Raw genomic sequence first — 22472 nt, 5'->3', positions numbered from 1 at the left:
AATGACAAAGGATTTAGAAGGACTGGCCCCAGTAGACAAAATTAACTTATCAGTCCATCTGAAGTTTTCTCTTAACAAGTGTGCACACCTCTTCATATAGCACCTATCTCATTTCCACCAGTAACAAATATCAGTGAACTGAAATTCTTACTTAACATTTGTAAGGTTTGATTTCAGGTTTTACTATGTAGAAGTTGAGTTAATTTTCTTGGCTATATATTGAAACTAACAAATAGGAAAGTTCTTCTTTATTTCTGAAGTGTATTTCCTGAAAAAATTTCCTGAAGAAATTATCATTTCTGGCTTAAAAAACACACAGTTAACCTCTTCAAACAGGAGTGTTGAACATGCCACAAAATTAATGAGCTACAAATTAACTATTGTGTGCAGACGTGAATAAACTGCAGTTTACATAAATGTACAACCAGTTATCCTCCATTCTGAGCCTACTATGAAGACACGCTTGAGCCTGCCTTTACTTAATGGCCACAGCATAATATTTATGTAGCTTATTTTGGTATATTATATTTTTTATCTGTCAGCCTGTGTATAATTCAGATTTTCTCAATATTACACATTTTTATATAGTCAAGTTAAATATGAAATAACAACTTACAGTTTATTACCGTGATTTTCTACCAGCGTGCCATAAGAATTTTTAAAACACGCAATATCTGACTATTTAGTCAGGGGCACTGACCTCTTTACCCTAGATTGTCAAGGGAAAAAAAAAGACAACAGCCAACACAACAATAGCCATCTGCTGTGAATGAATCAAAATTTTACCTATTTTTTTTTGTCAGATCAGCAAAAAAATATATTTTTTTTGCATGCCGCAGAATTTTAGTCATTTGTTCATATGTGTCATGAGCTGAGAAGGTTCAAAATAACTGGTTTATTGCAATATATTGCTAGCTTAATGTGAACTTCAGATTAATAAAGTTATAGAGAATATAAATGACATTATTCTTTAAAAGTGTTTTTAAATTTAACTTGTGTGACATAAATATGCCATAAAATTTAAATGAAATAAGCTATATTTATGTTTTTTAAGTGCTTATGTTTAACCTCCAAACCAAGAACATTAACTTTGAAGAATTTAGATGACCTTCAATTTATACCACTGATTCAGGCAATGAATCTGTAATATCACCCTTTTCTCCCCATGATTCCTGTCAAATTCATAACAAATAGATAATGCTGTCTACCAAGGCTACTAGAACAAACAAGTTATTGAGTCATGCCAACAGATTTTCAAACTTAGGTTGAATGGAATAAGGAAATACCAGAATATAGTTGTGAATTTGTTTAATTTAAAAAATATCTTTAAATTGTTTGGCCACTTAGATTTATTATATTAAAATTGGAAGATTTGTACTACCTGACTTAAAGGCTTATTATATAGCTACAATAATTATGACAGGATTGTATTGGCACACAGATAGATCAGGGGAACAAAATAGATTTTGCATGTTTTGTCAATCGTTTTTGACCAATGTACAATATTTAGAGATAAATCTAACAATGGATGTGCAAACCTCTACATTGGCAACTTCAAAATACTGCCCTGAGAAATTAAAGAAGGCGTGGATAGAGTAATGTACAATCTTCATGGATTGGAAGACTCAGTTTTGTTAAGATTTTATGTCCTCCACACTGATCATTTCAGATCTCATCAGGCTTTTCTTTTTAAAAGAAATTGAGAAGCTGATGTTAAAACTCATATGGAAGTGCAATAGTCTGAAATAACGAAAAGTTTGAGAAAGATGAATGAACTTGAGGACTTATGCTATCTTACTTCATAACTTAATATAAAGGTGTATTAATTAAGTCATTCTGATATTAGCATCAAGGTAGGCAAATAATCAAAGAAATGGAGTAAAGATTATAGAGCAGACCCTTACTTCCATGGTGAGCAATTGGCTATCCATATGCAATAAAAATGGACTTTGATTCATATATCACACCATATATAAAAATTTACTCAAAATGATCATAACCTAAATCTAAAACCTAAAAACATAAAAATTCCAGAAGAATCTTTGTGACCATAATCAAATAATTGATATCACATGGGAAGCCTGATTCAGAAATGAAAAATACCATAACTTGAAAAATCATACATTGATGTATTTAAAACTTCTCTTCCACAGACCCTGAAGAGATTGAAAGACAAGCCACATACATGGGGAAAAATACATGTAAATCACAAATCTTATAAAGGATATGTATTTTCAATATATAAAGAACTCTATAAACACAATTATAACACAGCCAATTTGAGAAGGTCGAAAGATTTGAACAGGCACTTCACCAAATAATATAAATGTATGGCCAGTATACATATGAAATGATCCTCAGCATCATTAGAAAAACAGATTCAAAGAACTGATCACACCATATGTCTGTGATGATGTGGAGCAAAAGCAACTCTCATACACACCTGCTAGGACTGTAAAATGGTCAAACCACTTCAGAAAACAGTTTAGCAATGCTTCACAAAATTAATGTACCTACTCTAGAACCCAGTCATCTGACTCCTAGATACATACCCAAAAGAGGACGACTGTAGGCCCAAGCAGAGACTTGCTCATGAAGATTCATAATTGCTTCATTTGTCATACTCCAAAATGAAAGGAACTCAGACATCCTTCAGTAGATGAATGGGTGAATATCCCCTATTACCTCTCAAGTGAAAGCAAAACCTGCCATTGTCATGAAAGTGAGTTTTTGTATAAGTCAGTTAGTATAACTGAGTTGTCCACAGCAATTAAGAAGCTGAGAACAGTCATGTTGACCACTTGATTGGAATCTTGTAGATGGTATTTATTTTAAGGACACATGGCTAAAAGAGTAAAAAATCCTCTCCCAAGATTTTTACTGTGCTTTGTATATGGTCTTTTGTTTTTCAAGGATAAATAAAATATTTCCTGGTAGGATCTGCTAAAGAATATCTTGATGTTATATTCACTGTTAATTATCTTAGGTAAGCTATAGGTTTGTCTCTACTGGAAGTGGGACTTGGGTGAGATGCATTGCTGTGTGAGAGGACTGCAGTAGTCAGTGGTTAGGCAGTCCAGTCGCATAATGATAAAAATCCCAAGTCATTGAGCACCTTGCTAAGTGCTGGACACATGCTTTGTGTTCTTTTATTATTATTATTAAAAAATTTTAAAATTAACACTATTGCATATGTCCCCATTCTCCCCTCTTTTGCCCACCGTCACCCACTCCCACCTCCTCCTCCCTTGGCCTTCACCACAATATTGTCTGTGTCCCTGGTTATACATATACATTCTTTAGCTAATTCCTTAACCTCTTTATCCAGTCACCTCACTCCTCTCCCCTCTGACACCTACCAGTCTGTTCCATGTATCCATGTTCTGGTTCCATTTTGTTCATCAGTTTATTTTGTTTAACCCTCACAATTACCCCGCTTGTTTGGTGGAATTACCCTCCTGATTTTGCTCAGGAGATTTTACAGTTAGGGAGTGAATTATGGCAAAACCTGGATTAGGAAACCAGAAGTCTGGCTTCTAACTGCTACCCTGGCTGCAGAGGCAGGTGAGGTGTGTGTGCATCAGTTAAATGTTATGCAGTTATGATCAGGAGGATACATTCCAAGATCCTGAGTGATGTCTGAAACTGTGGATAGTACCAAGCTCCACATCACTATCCTATATAATAAAGAAGTAATATGCAAATTGACCATCACTCCAACACAGAAGATGGCTGCCCCCATGTGGACACAAGATGGCCAGCAGGGGAGGGCAGTTGTGGGCGATCAGACCAGCAGGGGAGGGCAGTTGGAAGGGACCAGGCCTGCAAGGGAGGGCAGTTGGGGGCAATCAGGACTGTAGAGGAGGGCAGTTGGGGAGGGCCCAGGCCTGCAGGGGAGGGCAGTTGGGGAGGACCAGGCCTGCAGGGGAGGGTAATTAGGGGTGACCAGGCTGGCAAGGGAGGGCAGTTAGGGGTGACCGGGCCAGCAGAGGAGGGCAGTTAGGGGTGACCAGGCCGGCAGGGAAGGGCAGTTAGGGGCAATCGGGCTAGAAGAGGAGGGCAGTTGGGGGCGACTAGGCCTGCAGGGGAGGGCAGTTGGGGGGATTCTAGGCCTACAGGGGAGAACAGGGACGACCAGGTTGGCAGGAGAGGGCAGTTAGGGGTGACCAGGCCGGCAGGGGAGGGCAGTTAGGTGCAATCGGGCCGGCAGAGGAGCAGTTAGGCGTCGATCAGGCTGGCAGGGGAGTGGTTAGGGGTGTGATCAGGCTGGCAGGCAGAAGTGATTAGGGGCAATCAGGCAGGCAGGTGAGCAGTTGAGAGCCAGCAGTCCTGGATTGTGCCAGCTTGGAGAGGGTGCAGGCTGAGGGGCACACACCAATCCCCCATGCACGAATTTTGTGCACCAGGCCTCTAGTACACATATATCTATGATAATGTTTAATTTATAAATTAATTTTAGTAAGATATTAGCAATAATAAAATAAAACGATTATAACAATATGCTGCACTAAAGGCTATGTGAATGTGGTCTCTCCCTCAGAATATTTGATTGCACTGTATTCACCCTTCTTGGGATGATGTTAAATGAGACAGTGCAGATGGGATGAGATGGAGTGAGGAGAACGATGCAGCTCTGAACCATAGTGTTAGGCTACTGTTGACCTTTGACTTTATGTCAGAAGAGGATCATCTGCTCTGTGATGATGTCCATGGTTGGGTGTCAGGAGCAGACAAGATTGATGGGTAGGAAAATTCAATATTTTCGGACCACGGTTGATCAAGGGTACCTGAAACCTGCAAGTGAAATGGCAGCTAAGCGGGGACAGCTGTATGTAAAATCAACCCATCATACTCAGAATTTCTGTGACCAGTTTCCGTTGAGAAGGGCAGTACTTACATTATACCTTATGGGGAAGAGGTGGTGAGGATTTCTCTAGTTCATCACTGTCCAATCAACCTGTAATGTGAGCTACATGTGTCATATTTAGTTTCCTGGTAAGCACATTATAAAAAGAAAAAGTAACAGGTGAAATTACCCTTTAAGTAGTTAATTTAACCAAATACATCCAACTTACCATTTCAATATTGTATCAGTATAACATTATTATCAACACTTCATGATGTTTTATTGCAGGAGCTTGAAATTGGTGTGTGTATTGACACTTCTACTAAGCACATCACCACTCAGAGGCTAAATTTTCATCTAAGGCCACAATCTGTGTTTACATTGATAAACTCTCCTTCACAATGTAGATTCACATTCCCAAGCTGCCCCAGGTAGACATACACATTCTTTCAATAAGTGAATCCAGTATCAGTTTTAAATTTAAATTTATATTAATTAAAGTTAAATACCATGTTTCACATGCTCACCAGCCAGTGTGGCCAGTGGAACTAAAAACTGATAAGACTCGGTGATTTCTTCGAATGTGTGTGTGGAGGAGGGGTGAGTAAAGGAGAGAAAGATGCCCATCGAAGGGCAGCCATGAGTCCTGTGTGAGCTTTTGAGCCCCTGAGTCGTGGGTGAGACGTATGTGCGGATAGATCCGTTATATCTACCTGGGAGATAGAGTTTAAGAGCTAGTGAATACCAGTGTGAATGTTTCTTTGAAGCCTCTGTTCCTTTTATTCCATTTAATGAATGGTAATTTCCCTTGACTTCTAACAGTATTTCCTTTGGTACCAATGTATAGCTTTATTTTATTATTTTTTTCATATTTACCTTTAAGATTATAATAAGTTTTGTACTATATATTCATTGAGATTTTTATAATGGCTCTAAGGTAACATAGTTTGTCAAATGACTTCAAATACGGTGCTAGGCCAGAGCTAAAATTTATATTCCTGTCTGTAAGTTACATGTGAACTATAGATTGTGTACCATTCTTGCATTCCAATAGAGAAATAAAAATTGGGGCTGTCTTCTTTCTAACTCTGAGAATAAATTTTAAATGTCCCAAATATGTGTAGCATTGAACTGTACTCTTAAAATTTCATGGAAATAAATTTCTTTTTAATTGTTAATAACAGGTTTATCCCTTCATTTCCAATTTTTATGATTATTCATGTACAACACTTCTTGATGTATTACAGGGGAAAAGCCTTTCAAATGTGACGAGTGTAACTTTGCCTCCACAACCCAGTCTCACCTGACTCGGCACAAGCGGGTGCACACGGGAGAGAAGCCCTACCGGTGCCCCTGGTGTGACTACAGGTAAGGACTCTTTCTGAGCAGGTAGAACACTTGGGTCACCGCCAGGGGTTAAAACCCGGTTAAAAGTTACAGAACAGTGTCTCTGGTAAGCATGAATTAGCAGTTGAAAGCATCATTCACTAGTTTGGGAATTTAATTCACCACCTAATTTTAGTGACTCTTATAAAAATAATAAAATTGTTTTCAATTTTCTATAATCTTTACATTTAGGATTTACAATCCTTTGGTACACCTGAATTTCAAGTGATTTAATTTCTTGGCCAAAGGAACCATTTCACTTAACCAGTCATTCAGCGCATATGGCTTCTTACCTGCTATGGGTGAAGCACTCAGGCAATGGAGATAGCATTAGAAAGACTTCCTGCCTTTAAGGGTGCTGTAGCATAATAGGTGACCTGTAATGTTCATAAATCATTTCAATACAGGGTCTCTGGGTAAATATAGAAGCCAGGGCAGTGTATGGAGAAGGAACACGTTTGGCCGGAAAGAGTCGTCCTAGCGGAGCAAGCATTTCAGCCAGTTTAGAAGATTGGTCAATTTCAGACACATGCATGCTCTACAAGCAATCAGGAGATATTGGCAGAGTAGCATTTTTATGTTCAAGGTATGTTGGAGGGCATGTGTGCTTGTGAGGTCCATATGACAAAGGGCCCTGCCTGTTGCAGAGTTGTGGTCAGTGGCAGCAAAGCAGACATGCAGAGAAGAGAGAGATTCAGTAGCTGGAGTCATCCTCTGTGACCAGGTGTGTGTAGGAACAGAGGGCAGAGGGACAATAAGATGGGGATGATATTGCACCTGGAGCTTGTGAGCGAAATCAGCATTCTTGAGGTGTCTGTGAGACACCACAGGGTGTGCAGGCAGCGAGTGACTTCTACCTTAGGAGCTTCGCCAGCAAACTGTAGCCTGAATCATAGTGGGAGGGCCTTCTTCATGCTGGAGCGGAAGCTCTCGTGGTGCCTGTTACACATGCAGAGAATGGTTCTTTCAGCACAGCTGCCTTTGTTAAATATTATAATCTGTACCTTAAACCTGATGCCCTCTTTATTTTTTACTTATTTATTTTTTAAACTTAAATTCTTTAATGTGTTACATAAGCCTCCTTTTCCCCCCATTGACCTCTCCTCGGCCACCCCCAACCCTCAGCACATGCCCTCACCTTCCCTCCCGCCCCCTGTCTTTGTCCATTGGTTATGCTCATATGCCTGCATGCAAGTGCTTTGGCTAATCTCTTACCCACCTCACGCCCACACCTTCCCTCATAGGTTGGATAGTCTATTTGATGCTTCTATGACTCTGGATCTGAAGCCCTCTTTTAAAGACTGGTTTTTGTATGTCTCTCAATGTACCTTGTGCATTCAGTAAATATATTGCCATAATCTTTATTATTATCCTCATTATTGCATTAAGTTTTATTTTAGAGGTCATCTAATAGTACAGAGATATTACAGATATATTTCATTCATTAATTATTCATTCTTTCAACATTTTATGAGTTCTGTCTTTGCTGAACAGTAGATTGGTGTTTCTTGGAAGTTTGGTAAAATGGTGACCCGATTAGAGGTAGTCACAGAAATTCTAAGATGCTCATAACTTGAGTTCTTAAAAAATAAATGTTATTGGAGGTTCTTTTTTCTTATTAAAGAGGTCATACCATGTAGTTGCCTTCCCTATAAAACACAAAAAAGAAATTAGAAAGTTATAAAAATTTCCCTTAATTATCACTCCTACTGTTAGGATTATATCTTTTTAGTCTGTACTCTATGCATAAGGTTTGAGTTGTTGTTTGGGGCTTTTCTGTTTCTTTCATTGTAAATTTTATATTTCACATTTAAATTGTAACTACCCTTATGTTTAATTTATCTTGCATAACTATGGTTTTCAAGCTGTTATTTTTAAATAGCAGAACTATTATTTCAAACAAGGTCATGTATATACCCCATATATATTGGAAAAATGGGAGAATATTGGGTGAGGATTAAAAGAGAAAAGAAAAAGACCTATTTAGATTTTTGTGCTTATCTATGTTTGTTTGTGTTTTTAAGGAATTGCTAGAAGTATAATTTAAGGATTTTGATAGTATTACTAAAAAGGCTGGAATTGAATTTTGTTTTGCTGATTAGGACTGTACTTTAGTAGACTCTTAAGTCTTTGTTTGCATAAATATATTTCAAAATATTTCAGGTTTCCTCTTTGAAATTATCTTATATCTTTGCTAAGGTTGAGGTTATATCACTTATCCATGTGATCTCCCTGAAATAGCATCACTTCCATTGAGACATGCACTTGAGCCAGCCGGACCCATCTCTGTTAACTGTGTTAGACCTCTGCATGCACCGCAGTGAAAAGGGGATGTATTTTCTAAGAATACTGTGCCTGTCCCATGAATCAGTACTCAGGACATTTAAATCTAGTCAAATCTACCACATTTTCTTTTGAAATGCTTACAATCCTTGATAAAAGGGTGACTTTATATTAAAAAATTTTAAATAATTGTTATTGAAAGAATAGTTTGAACAATTTTTGTTCATTTGAGTTTTATTATTCTGTGTCCATATGATTAGATTTGCTTTATGAACAAAAATACAGAAAACTTGCAAATATATGAATGCTTCTGAAGTTAGGGATATGAATGAAATGTGGAATTTACAACAGATACCTTTGTTTTCTTATTGATAAGCAAAAGATTTAAAAATGAGCAGATAATTAAGTTCAAAATGATTGTTTTGGTTGCATAGCATAAAAAATGCTTACCATACTTGCCTCACAACAATAAGAAAACATCTTCTCTCACAGGATCAAGTAAATTTGAATATATATGATTTCTGTATAATGAAAATATCTATAAGGTAAAAATGTCTATAAGATGAATACATTTGCTAAGAAGATTAGGTCATATTTGTGTATTGGTACCTTTCCATAATAGTTTATTACTTAAAATACTTAAATAATTTTTCCCACTTAGATTCTTATTTGTTTAATATAGATACATAAAAGTAATTCCTATAGAGTATTCTTATCTTTGCCATTATTAATACTTATTTTCAGGTAGGTAACTATCATTAGAAATTGCAGTATTATTTAAATTTCATTTGAAAATATATTTTTTCATTTTATAAATTGAACATTAGTGCACATATACTAGTAGTAATAACTATTTATGAAAAATGTGGATATAGATTTGTTTACAAAAGAATTTTATAATTGGTCTTTTGAACCTGGGGCTATTTTTCAAGTTTGCATTATTAATTTAGGCAATGACATTTCATTCTATTTAGATGTAAACATGTACCCCTTTCCTAAGCTTTTACTGTCTAAAATATTCAAGCATCTAATCAATTACAACTCAGTATATTTTATCATTACTCCAAAATTTTTTCACCATTAATTATTATTCATTATAATTTCAAAGCATAAATTGAGATTCATAGCAACTGTCCTATATTATTTATGCAGCAAATTCATTAGATTTGTTTCTACATTAAAATGGAAACAATCTAACATTTTCTATATTTTTATTTCCCTTTGCTATGTATTGTCACTTTTATATTAATGAGAATTAGAAAAGCTTTAATATGTTGTAAGTACCCTCTCTAACAATGTGAATCTGTTTCCCTGTAGATTTATTAATATTAAACTGTACACTATTTCACCGAGGGCACTAGCTTTCACATAATAGTAGGTGGCCCTAATTGGACTTTCTTTTACATGAATAATCTTCTCATTGGCTTCCATATTTTTATTTAAGATTTATGGGGGAAATACAATAAGTGAATGTTAAATAGTAAATGACTGAGAAGTCACAAAAAGTAACACAAAATACTACCTGCAGTATTAAAAATATTAAGGATAATTCTATGCTGCACTTTGTTATTTTGTAAATTGAAGAAAACTAAAATTTCAAGCCAAACTCTGGACATTTGATCCTTTATTTATTGCATCACTTTGATTGACCTAGAGTAAGCTCACCTCTTTAAGACTCTGCTTTGGGTCGGATTTTTCTCAACTGCATAACAGCCTTAGTACTTCCAACCATACATACACTCTTTAAAAAGTTTTTTTTTTTACTATTCTACTTTTCATTTTATTCACTAATTTTGTTCTCATTTTAATTACTTGAAATTATAACCCCAAATAGAAATATCTTATATAGCTGAGGAATAAAATCTATAATTCCTGCCTCATATTAAAGATTTACTTTATTGTTTTGCTAAACTTGTAGGAAATACTCTTTAGTTTTTTCCCCTTACTTATTGGTTTACTTAGCTCTTGACCATTGTATACCATAGAAGTCATTGATACTTTAGGTTTTGATCTCATGAACAATATTCTTTCCTTTTTTGGGTGAATGTAACATTGAATCCAGGTGTGGTATCCAAATAGAAATTTGCTTTTTGTGATACTTTCTAACATCTAAATATTTTGTCTAGTATTTTTTATAATTGAATTCAATAGGTTTTCACACATATGAGTGCCATAGGTAGAATTAGCTGTTTGTCACAAGTATTTGTGTACTAGAAATGTTTTGTCAAACGACAACTTTTAATTTGATTGAATTCTATCTTAACTTTGCATTCTGCTGGAAGCATTTTGGAGGTAATTTTAAGATGTAATACCAGAAAACCATGCTTGCAAAAATTCTTTACTTCCCCTTTAAAAGTTTGTGTTACTTTCTCAAACATATATTTCATAAAGTGTCTCAGTTATGAAAATTTTGCAGGTCTTAGATAATATTGTGCATTTTATGTAATTTGCCGTGTGAACATCTTATGTGTCTTATGCGTAAAGCTGTAAGGCCAGCTATTTTAGGTGTTGTGGCAGCAAGAATTCAGTGTGCAGTAGGATCTGTGTCCTTGTCTGCCAGGGTGTCATCAGCATCCTGAGCTAGGGAGATGGACTCCACAGGGGAGACTTTCTGCTTTTGGGTGATCTCTTTAGAGAGTTTCAGTTTTCCTTTGGCTTCCTATGCAGGCAGGTCTCCAGGTTGTACCAGGGAAAACAGTGGATAGAACAAACTTGCATTTGCCCCAGATAATGATAAGGAGGAAAAGTAAGTGTTTGTCTGGGTAGTAGAGCATCATAGATACCAAGGTAGAGAAGTAAAATCATATATAACCAACAAACAGCACCCATTTCTTGTTCTGAAGAGTCAGAGGAAGCATTTATTTATTTTGGGTGATTTTGAAGTTCTTAAAGGAATAATGATACTACATAAAATTAATCAAATGATGCCTCAAGCCTAGTTATATCAGAATAAACTTTAAATCATACTATTTTATCAGCAAAATACACCAGAGATAGGCTAATACTGCATGATATCATTTATATGTGGAATCTTAAAAATAAAATTAATACAAGGTTAAACTCATAGAAACAGGAGCAGAAATGTGGGTGTCAGGGGCTGGGGTGGGAAATTGGTGTTCCGACTCTCAGCTCTGAGATGGACAGGTCTGAGGGTCTAACAGCAGCATGGTGACTATGGTTGTTAATACTGTTGTAAAATCTAAATTAGCTGAGAGAGTAACTCCGGTGTTCCCTCCTCCCAGCCCCCCCCCCCCAAAAAAAAAAAAAACCCATAAATTAAAAACAACAACACTATTTTTGTCATTTAAAGTGCAAGTCAATACTGTTTTATTTATCTCAATTATATAATCTCTTTATATTCTACTTTATTGTAACTGCTTATCCAGTTAGCAGAATAAAAAACAAATGTGCTAACCTAAAAATCCAGTTACTTTGCAAACTATGATGATTCCAAGGCTGTTCAGATTGTAGTTTCTTTTTGAAGGCAGTGTGTCCGTGTGTGGTGTGTGGTGTGGGCAGTACCTGCTCCTGAACTGCCCCTCCCGATCTCCCCGCCACAGTTCAGCCAGCCACAGGCAGGTGTCAGTGTGGCGGTGCTGAGGGAAGCTGGTTTGGTCATTGAAGCAGAGATGCTGCCTCTGAGGGGCTGCTGGCATGTGTCAAGGTGATATTGTGGAGTTAGGCTGTCTTTCTAATGGAATGTTGTTTCTGGTAAGTTTAGGTTGGATTTTTTGAGAGCGTCCCTTACAAAATGACATAATTGTATCTTCAGGTTTTCTATAATGAATTATGAAACTAGCTGTTTGTAAATGTATCCTCCCCCTCCCCCAAATGTTTCGGCCGAAATTGGTTTCTTTCTGAATAAGTATCTTCTCATTTTCTCTGATCATTTCTTTAGTGAATTTCATTTTTAATCATGGTTTTGATTTGGTTCTGTGCTTTCCATACTGTGAGTGCCAAGCTGATTGTCATACCTAACATGTCTTACCCGTACTTTTCTTTTGTACCTGTAACACCTAAGCACGTGGGCTTCTTAAAACTTTGGTTTCAACCAGACAGCCTGTCCTGACACAGCACATGTTTGTCAGGCCTTTAGTTAATGTTGGTAAATGCTCATCTAACAAAACTCATGTAAGTAAAAAGAATCTGTAGAATTGAAAACAAATAGATTCCATAGCATTAAAAATTGCTAATTGGTTCAGATATTTTTAAAAGGAAAAAAAAATCTAAGATAATTCCTTTTGTTTATCAGTACAAGAAAGTTGTTTTGTTGGTTGATGGAGCTGAAGTAAGCTTTGGGATCACAGATTAATTAGGAGACCCATTTGAACACAAAGTGACCACACACTCCCTGTGCTATCTCTTAAAGTAGAAGCAGATAAACATGTTTATTTAACCTGCTCTCCTCGAATCCCAAATCCAGTCATTATAAAAGGACCAAAGCTATCTTTAGGGATGGTCTTTCTACAAGGAATTACTATGGACAGTCCCTTGGGTGGTAGTTAGATATATCTGTATATATTATGTTAGAAAGGAAGGCCTTAGAGATGAAAAAAAAATAGAAAATATTTTTTTGGGGCAATAGTCTGTTGCATAATAAGTTATTCCTTAGACACTAGAGCTATTATCACACAACAAAACACTTGACTGTGTAACTATCTATATCTCCGGGCATTAGAGGCTCCTGCCATGTGCTTGTTAGGGAAACTCTGTCATTGCCAGGAGGGCTGGCAGCAGTGTGGGAGGGTTTCATGTGTGGGTGGGTTTCATCCCTGAACTGTGGGTGAGGAAGAGAACAAAGCAGAATAAAGGAGCTTTGAAGTAAATCAGAGCATGTGACCAGTTGTCATTAGTTCATTGAGAATGCAATATATTAGTTATTTCATTTTATTTCCAGATCATTTGTTTCAACATATTCTGAAGTATTGCCTCTCCAGGCCTGTATAATTATGGAAGAAAGAGAAAGAAGGCAAAGTGGGACCATTTAGAATGGGGTGCCGCAGCGGTGTGTGGGGTACAGGGAGTGAGGGCAGCATCTAGGCCAACTTGGCATCTCCACCGTGAGCTCCTTTAATGGGATGAGCTGAGGCCCTTGAGGTGGTAGCGTGTGTTTCTGTTTTGCTTTCCCCTAAGAATGTCTGTAAAAAACAAGATTGCATCATTTATGAATCACACGTCTTTATTTTCTCAATTAAGAGAACGTAGCACAAACTTTTTGTTGATTTTTTTTCCTATTTTGATGATTACTGTGTTTGTGAGAACATCTATATGGCAAGAAGGTCTCCTGAATTTATTTTCTTTTGGGGAAAGTTTGTGATTTGTTCCTTACTGCAGAGCAACCTTGGCCAGGGCTGAGGTGAGAACCATACTGCCACTTGAGAGGTCCTCATTCCTGGAGGAGGAAAATGAGTGTGCTTTGGGACCAGACTTCACCTTCATTGTGTTCAAACTTTGGAAATGCCCATAGGCTATCCAAACAGAGTCCTGTCAGGTGTGGTCAGTACTGATCTAGTTGAACTTGAAGGCATCGGTGCAATTGATATTTCCCTTGGAAAATGTGCAAAGTGGAAAAAGCAGAGGGCAAGTAGCACCTTAGGACAGGCTGAGAGGTAGCCTCCCACATCAGGTGTGCAGTGACAGGAGGACAGTGCAGGCCGCCTGCGTGTCACCGAGAGGCCACGGCTCTCCTGGGAAGACCCACTGTGGCGAAGTGACGGGAACAGAAACTGAGAAGTAAAGGGATGGTAGGAATGTGTGCTGACTGGTCGTGGAGGGGCTCTGACTGGATGGCTACTCTGTGAAAACCCTGGGGAGATGGTGGCAGGAAGAGCTCGGGATAGAGGAAGCGCATTGTGTGTGTGTGTGTGTGTGTGTGTGTGTGTGTGTGTGTGTGTGTATTTTTCATTAGTTTGCTTAAGATTGCTCTAAATTTTACTTAAATGCTTACCTGCCATGGGAAAGAGCCAGCATGTTAGCTAATAGCATGGAAGGTTGGGGTGTTGTGGAGCGTGAGGGGCACCAAGGAAGTTTTGAGTAATCCTCCAGGACTTGGGGGAATCAGAGCCGTGCCTCACTGCTCCCTCCATGGGATCTCTCTCTGGAGATGGGAATGGGGCTTCAGAATTGCTGGGTCTCTCTGTCCATCTGCTAGAACAATGTTCCCACATTGGCGGGGATGGCACAGCACCAGTTGTCACCTGTGTCATGTTCAAAGTTTTGAATCAAGAATATGGAGACTATAATGGTATCATTCTTCCCTCCCTGCCACACACAACCAAACATTTGATTTTATTTGCTTTACATGAAGAATTTCCACAAAATGCTACATTACTTTAACTGTTACATGTAATTCAGAACTTTGCTGAGCACTAGTTAACAAGTCAGTGTAACCACTCAGCACACATTCATTGTAAATGTTGTCTTTTAAAATGTGACATCTTTTCTATGACTTATTCTAAACAATTTTTGCTAATGTCTCAAGGTTTTTCTAAGACTAGTAAATCTAACAGGCCACTCTAGTGACATCATTAGCCATTTATTGTGATGACACCAGACTCCCACCGATATTTATAGCCCATTCCATTTACTTTACCTACCTTTTCTTTGTCTGGCTTATAACAAATAATTGTAAATTTGGTCCAGGTCTTTCATCAGCCATGGTCCTAATTACATTTTCTGTGTACATCTGTGCTATAACTTCTGTTGTACTGTTTTAGATTGACCCCTACCACCTTCAAATTGCCATATTTATAGAAATGTGTAACTGCTGCAATGGTGCTACCAAGAGAAAGGCAGCAATAGGGATCCTGGTGGTGCTGGAGTTAGTGTGATAATAGGAAAAGTGAGGGCAAATCTGTCCCTTCTTAGGGTGAGAGGGACATGATATGTTTTCTGGACTTACGGTGTGTGGCAACCGCTGAGTATTGTCAGTTGTCCTAGCCACTAAAAAGTGAACCTAAGTTATAGATTGTCCACAGGCTAATGCGTGCCGCTTTCAACAGTCACTGACATTTGTGTGGCTTTCCTTTGTTTGATTCTATTGGGATTTTTGCTGCTTTGTTTCATTATAAATTACAGTCACCACAAGATGGTTATGCCTACATCTCAATTTTTGGTGTTAGCTTGGTTTTTAACTTTAAAAATGAAAATTGAGATAGTTCTGTACATCTCGCCACAAATGTTTGGCATCATTTCTGTAAGTACAGATAAGGTAGTAGAAGTGATCACCACAGCTCCTGAAAGGAGTGTGTTTTAGCATCGCCTGCAGCACCTTATTAAAATGGTCGAGGCCAGCTAAGCTTTCTGAAGGAAGACGGGCCCAGAGACCCCAAGCAGGAGTGGGGAGAACGAGCCAGTGTGTCACTGGGATATGTCCTATCACATTCCGGCAGCCAAGTGCCTGTGCCTGAGAAATGTGTGGATGGTATCAGCATATATGTTTTAAATACATGTTCTTTTAATTTAATGATTTCTGTATGGCCTTTGAAAAATGTTATGAATATAATAATTATACAATCCAAATCTTCTTGAGTTATGGGGACTAGTTTTCAACTACATATGCACACACATACATTAACTTCCTTACATCTCTTTTTAACAAAACAATCTTAAAACATTGTGTGCTCTGATGTGAAAGAGGCTCCAAACCAGGTTCCTGTTTCCTTTTTAAGGGCTTTTGTAGTTTAAAAGTGGAATACATGTTTCCTTTAGCTGTAAAAGCACAATCAAGGCACCGTGATAAGTGAGTCAGTATTGTAAAAGTAAAACGGATTTTGCCTTCACTCACATGAGCTATAGGAGGAGGAAGCTTTATTGTCCCTGGGAAAGTGATAAGGCAGAGTAATTGTATATTATACTGTCCCGGAACATCTGCCTGAAGACTGTGGAGCAATTCATCTATCACGGGCACTCCGCGTGTTGTGTCTTCCTGCTTTAACCCGTCCCCACTGCCGGCCTGCGCAGAGGTTCTGATAGGGACTGCGCCTGGGCTGGGGCTCACATTAATCAGTCCCCTTGTTCAACACTGCAGCTGACATAATTACAACCTGCACACAGCAGTTATTCACGTCGAGTCCTTGTCACTCGTGGTGGAAACTACAGCGCTGCGATCCCGGAGGAGATTGCCTTATCACGGAGAACAAGGGCCTCAGGAGTGGGAGAGAATAGAAATGGGAAAACATCTTGCGGGAGTACTATATATTCCTTTAAAACAAGACATTCGAGAGACTCACCCGGACACAGGGGCATTGTGTGCAGGCACTGAAATGAACCAGTTAGTGTTTTTAAGTGGGTTCTGTGAGCAGTTTTATAAAAATACACACAGATGATTAAATATGGTCAGTACTCTTTCGTATTTAGTGACTCTTCTCTATTAGCTTTTCCTTCAAATGTGATCATATCAGCTTAGAATTATAAAAGGTTTAAATGCTCCTTGATAGGATGCAGTCTAACAAAATGAATAAAGTATGCATTTTAAATCTACTATCAGGCATCTATACACTTAACTCCGAGAGCTTTACAAGGAATAGAGTTAGAGCCAGGGAAGGATTCTTTAAAAAGACTTTGAAAGATAGGGAAGTGCCCCATCCCATGGGCCAAGGAGCAGAAATATCGACCGAGGTGCCGGAAAATAACCCTTCTGTGCTGAGCTGCACCTCCGTACTCTAACCTGCACAGGTGAAGTGCCAGCCGGTTCCTCTCATGCCCATTTGTGAGGGTGTGGTGTCTGCTTGGCACTGAAGAAGCGTTTACAGTCTCAGGCAGCCCCTTCCCTACCCCTACCAGACCTGGAACCTGTGTGCCTGTGTGATTTATGTGGTTGTCTGCAAAACTGGTGAGCCACGCTAGTATGTGCAGATGCCAAAAGTGGCTGGTATTACAAACCCAGCTTTTTTATTTTTCTCTCCAACTTTATTAGATTGTCCCAAGTAAAACCAGGGCCTGGTCTAGACTCTCAGAAATATTGTGAAATGTTTTTGGATCAGGAAAACTTTTACTTATATCACCTTAAGTTTGCAAAGGTTTCCACTAGAGCGGCGGGGAACATCTGCTCCACAAAATCATTTGGTCTGGGCCTGCCAAGGCATTAGGGATGAGTTAATTAAATGTTTGACCAAATATAGCAGGCTAATTTTTAAGTTGATAATTTTGTATGGCCCACCAATGATGTTATAAATATCCAAATGGCCCTTGGAGAAAAAAGGTTCCCCACTTCTGCTAGAAGAAACTACAGTATATTTTCATATGTATATATACACACATCAGAAATACATAAAACTTGATTTGTAAAGTAGTATTTTTTGGAGGTGACTCAACGTTTCATGCATGCACATCTGTGTAGTTCAGGCCCCTGTGATGTGTCTGCACCTTTTTGCCCTCCTTAGCCTCTCACAAATGCGATTTGAATGGTTGCTGGGACAGAGAAGGTGGCCAAGGCTGCACTTTCTCATACTTTTTCTGTAAGGCTTCTCATCCACATGCCTTCCTGGTTTTCAGCATCTCACTTTGCCCAGTTTAGCAAGCTAACAGAAAGGGAGAGGATGACACACACTCCAAAGACAAGGAGTGGGTGTGTCTCAGAGGTCCTTTCTTAACATCGTGGCCCAGAAGCAGAGAGAGAACCTCACCAGCGTTGGGCACACCTGCCAGTTAGTGGGAAGAGGAGGAGGCTGTGCAGGGCTAATCCGGCATTCTGGTTTTCACACGTCCTGAGCTTCCAGCGATGGTGTTAGCTCAACCTTGGAAATTATTTTTGTGGTCAGATAAGTTTGACGAGCACTCTATATATTTCACCCTTTTCCACTTCTTCAGGCTCATAATGAACAGCATGTTAAAGATTCACAATATTCCTATCATAGAGAAACATGTCATGTTGCTTAATGAAGTATGTGAAACTTTGGTCAGCAAGGCCTTCTCCCCAGAGCCCTGTAGAGATCATGCCGGACGAAGTATGCTGGAATATATCTATTTGTTAAAGGATAGACAACGATAATAACTGCTGCACATTTCTCCCTGAGACTCGGGGCATTAGTTTCTCAAAAGCACTAGTGTAAGGCACCTGATCCCTGCTCAGCTTACTCAGTGATTTCACTTACGTGAGCATTCATTCAGCCTTTTGACTTGGTGTCAGGTGAAAGTCTATGAGGTTATTCTCCTTTCTCTAAGTTGCTCTTTTCCTCGACCAATGACATATCAGTATATTAAGAAGGAAAATAGTTAAGAAATGTATTTTTTCTCTTTGGGCTGGGGAAGAAGAACCAGGAGGCATCAAGATCTAGGGTCTGCACTGCTCTCTTTCCTTCACACAGCCTGTAGGGCAGCCCGAGTCCTGCGCAGGTGCATTTTACAATTCTTATTTTTTCAAAGTGTGTGCAGGTGGCTGTTTTTGAAATGCTCAGTTCTCACTAAATAATTTGGGTTTCTAACAGAGACAAAGCTCAGTGCCACTGCCTCCAATTTCCTCCCTTGCTTTTCATTGTTTTCCAGTAGAGTGGGAAGTAAGAAGGAGCTCATTAGGTTGAAAGCAGGTCATGGCTTTTATCTGTTGTAGGCGCCATATGCACAAATTGAATAGAGGAGTAACTTGTGGACGTGGACGTGGGACCTTGAATGGTGAAGAAGAGGTGGGGAATTACATGCTTACTGTCAGGACACAAGGAGCAGTGTAACAGTCTGCAAAATTCCTGTTTGACAAACCAGTCTGAGGCACTGGTGAATCCATTGGTAAGTGTGTGGTTAGATGTTTTAAAATCAGGTTAGTAGAGCATTTTGAATAGTGGGAAAGCAAGATATTTTCAGGGCATCCTCAATTAAAGATATCACTGAAGGGGCGGGGAGTGTAGCAATCCTATAAGTGACAGATGGAATTTTCAACTCTGTTTGAAAGTGATGTTTCACCTAATGAAGCCCAGCCTTTTGTTAAGGTTATTGATATACATGACTTACATTCCTATCAAATCATATTTGCTTTGAGGACATATGAAAAATGATTCATTTTAATGATTATTTTATGGAGTAGACAATAAAGAATAGGATGAATAAATCCATTTTGAAATTAATATGTCAGTACATAATTTTTTTGTAACCACAGACTTTCCACATAAACCAGAGCAGTGATTAGGCTGAATCACTTCTGTTGTGGAAGCGCCGCCCAGGGGCTGGCTCCTGGGGACATTCTAATGGGGTAGGCCGGAGCTGTGGCTGCCACGTGGCTCTTCTCCATGAGCACATGTGTGTCAGCTGCACTGAGCATGGCCGTGAGTGCTGGGACAGCAGCACAGCCTGGCACCTGCATACCTGGTCCACTTGAGCAGTGAGGACGATCAGTAGGGCACCACTCGCTGCCTGCTTCTCTGTATTTACAAGTTCCTTTTGCTTCTAACACTCACATAATTATAGCTGAGAAATGCAGAGCTCTTTCCAACCAAGATTCTAGAAATACTTTCTTCTAGCACTTTCATAATTTAGTGTTCTTATGTTAATCTTAAATTCCAAAGGACATTTATTTTTGCTTGGACCATAAGACTATAACTTATTTTTCCATGTAGTAGGCAGTTGACTCAACACCATTTGTTATATAAACCATCATTCCTCCTTGATCTGAAATGACCTTTATATCCCTTTGTCTTCTGGTGATAGCATTCCAAATAACATTTATCTATTTTCTAAACATTGTTAACAGAATGCTCCATTTTAGGCAGAGGAATATGAAATTCTTTATTTTTGTATAGCTTCTATCCAGTTTTAAATTTAAATAGCACAGATTGGTAATCTGAAATTATCCAGCTCTTTCCTCATGACCCCATTAGTGAGAATGTAGGTGGTAGAGGGCTGTGTATCCTAGGCTGTGCTATGTGAAGGGAAGCAAGGTTTGAGCTTATACATAGGAGACTTTCTTCCAGCCTGCAGTGATTGAGCAGCTGTGTGTTTCTCTCTCCCACAGAGAGTCTCAGGCTTGTTAGACTGGTTTTATGCTCAGGAAATTTGTAATTAAATACTGCTGGTTAAAAAAAAATGTGGTAACTTCTCAAGTTTAATTTATATAAAGCTTTTTATTTTTAAAATTATCACTTACTCACTTTGGATTCACGTTATAAAGATATGGCAGAAACCTCTTTCCACTGAACTCTTGGATAAATGTGTACTATAGTGAGTAGTATTGAAACACTTAACTACAAGGCAAGTACAGAAGCTCAAAGAGTATATTCTGAACAGGCAGGAAAAAATTGCATTTCCAAACATATACACATATATACACTAGATAACTTTCAGGAATCTATTTTTACTCAAATGAATTGAAATTGCTTTCTATAATCAGTAAGAATATTGCTAGTAATGATCCAGATAGTTGAACTGTTTGCATTTAACAGGAAGACTGGTAGTAATAATAAAAAGTGAATTCAGTACCTACCGCATATTCTGTACATATTTAATGTCATTCCCCTTAACCCTCATGAAGCCTTATGAGACTGAACAACAAAAAGTGTTCCTTGATCAGAAAGTATGGGAACCAAAGTGTTAAACAATATTAACATATTTCTTTATGTAGAACTAGAGGCCTGGTGCATGAAAATTCATGCACTGGACAGGGGGTCCCTCAGCCCAGCCTGTCCCCTCTCACAGTCTGGGAGCCCTCAGGGGCGGGAGGTGACCTGGTGATCAAGGGAAGGCAACACCCCATCTCACCTCTGCTGCTGCCACTGCTGGCAGCACAAGCCTCGGCTGGCCCTGGTTACCTGAGCCTCGGGCGGCCCTGGGCAGCTGGGGGACTGAAGGGACTGGGCGCTGCCATCTTCTGGCTGTGGACGCCACCATCTTTGAGGTCGGGGCAGTTAATTAGCATATTCCCTCCTTATTGGCCTTGGGCGCTGCCATCTTTGAGGGTGGGACAGTCAATTAGCTTATTCCCTCCTTATTGGCTGTGGGCGCCACCATCTTTGCGATGATGTGAGGGTCAATTAGCATATTCCCTCTTTATTAGATAGGATTTTCAGAATTTTTTTACATCAATTTACACACACAACAGGCCAAATTGGTACATAGAAATTGCGTGTGTCTTAATGATGGTAACTTATTATTGGCTCAGGTCTCTCTAGTCCTGTGGTCAACTCAAGATGTTTGCCAGGCCAGCTCAGGACCACAGTAGTGACTGGCGACATGGGACTGGGGTAGGATTTGTGATCTGGGGAGAAAGCAGCACAGAGTGTGCACTCTACCAGAGGTGACCCTCCTGGAGCATGGTTCATATGATAGATTGGCACCTGTGTGGACAGGCCAGCAGACCTACAGGCACACCTTGCTTTATTGCGCTTCACAGACACTGCATTTTTTATAAAATGGAAGTAGACCCTTCATCAGCAACAAAATCACAACTTGCTGAAGGCTCAGATGAGGGTTAGCATTTTCAGCAATAAAGTATTTTTTATTTAAGGTATGTGCATTGTTTTTATAAGTAACCCTGTTGCATACTTAATAGGCTATAGTATAGTGTAAACATAACTTTTATATACACTGGGAAACCAAAAATTTTGTGACTCACTTTATTGTGATATTTGCTGTATTACAGTGGTCTGGAAATGACCTGCAATATCTCTGAGGGACACCTGTAATAGAAAATCCAGTCTTAGGTAGTTTGGCTCAGTGGATAGAGTATATGCCTGCTGACTGAAGGATCCTGGGTTTGATTCCGGTCAAGGTCACATGCCCCGGTTGCAGGCTCGATCCCCAGTGTGGGGTGTGCAGGAGGCAGCCAATCAATGATTCTCTCTCATCATTGATGTTTCTCTCTCTCCCTCTTCCTCTTTGAAATCAATAAATATATATATACTAGAGGCCTGGTGCACAAAAATTTGTGCACTCGGGGGGGGGGGTTCCCTCAGCCTGGCCTGTGCCCTCTCCTAGTCTGGGACCCCTCAGGGGATGACCACCTGCTGGCTTAGGCCTGCTCCCCAGGGGATTG

At 39.1% G+C, this 22472-nt stretch overlaps 1 protein-coding gene across 1 annotated transcript in view; it reads left to right on the top strand.

Moving 5' to 3' along the window:
* Positions 1 to 22472, top strand: part of LOC118663264 (zinc finger protein 407-like) — a 148368-nt gene that overhangs the window by 11587 nt on the left and 114309 nt on the right. Inside the window, exon 4 of the mRNA XM_036322715.1 lies at positions 6094 to 6214. Within this exon, the coding sequence (XP_036178608.1) occupies positions 6094 to 6214 (121 nt within the window). The remainder of the gene's footprint in view (positions 1 to 6093; positions 6215 to 22472) is intronic.

Source organism: Myotis myotis, unplaced genomic scaffold (assembly GCF_014108235.1).
Source record: "Myotis myotis isolate mMyoMyo1 unplaced genomic scaffold, mMyoMyo1.p scaffold_m19_p_9, whole genome shotgun sequence".
Lineage (NCBI taxonomy): Eukaryota > Metazoa > Chordata > Mammalia > Chiroptera > Vespertilionidae > Myotis > Myotis myotis.
Note: the sequence above shows the minus strand (reverse complement) of the source record. Positions and strands in the feature narration are given on the sequence as shown.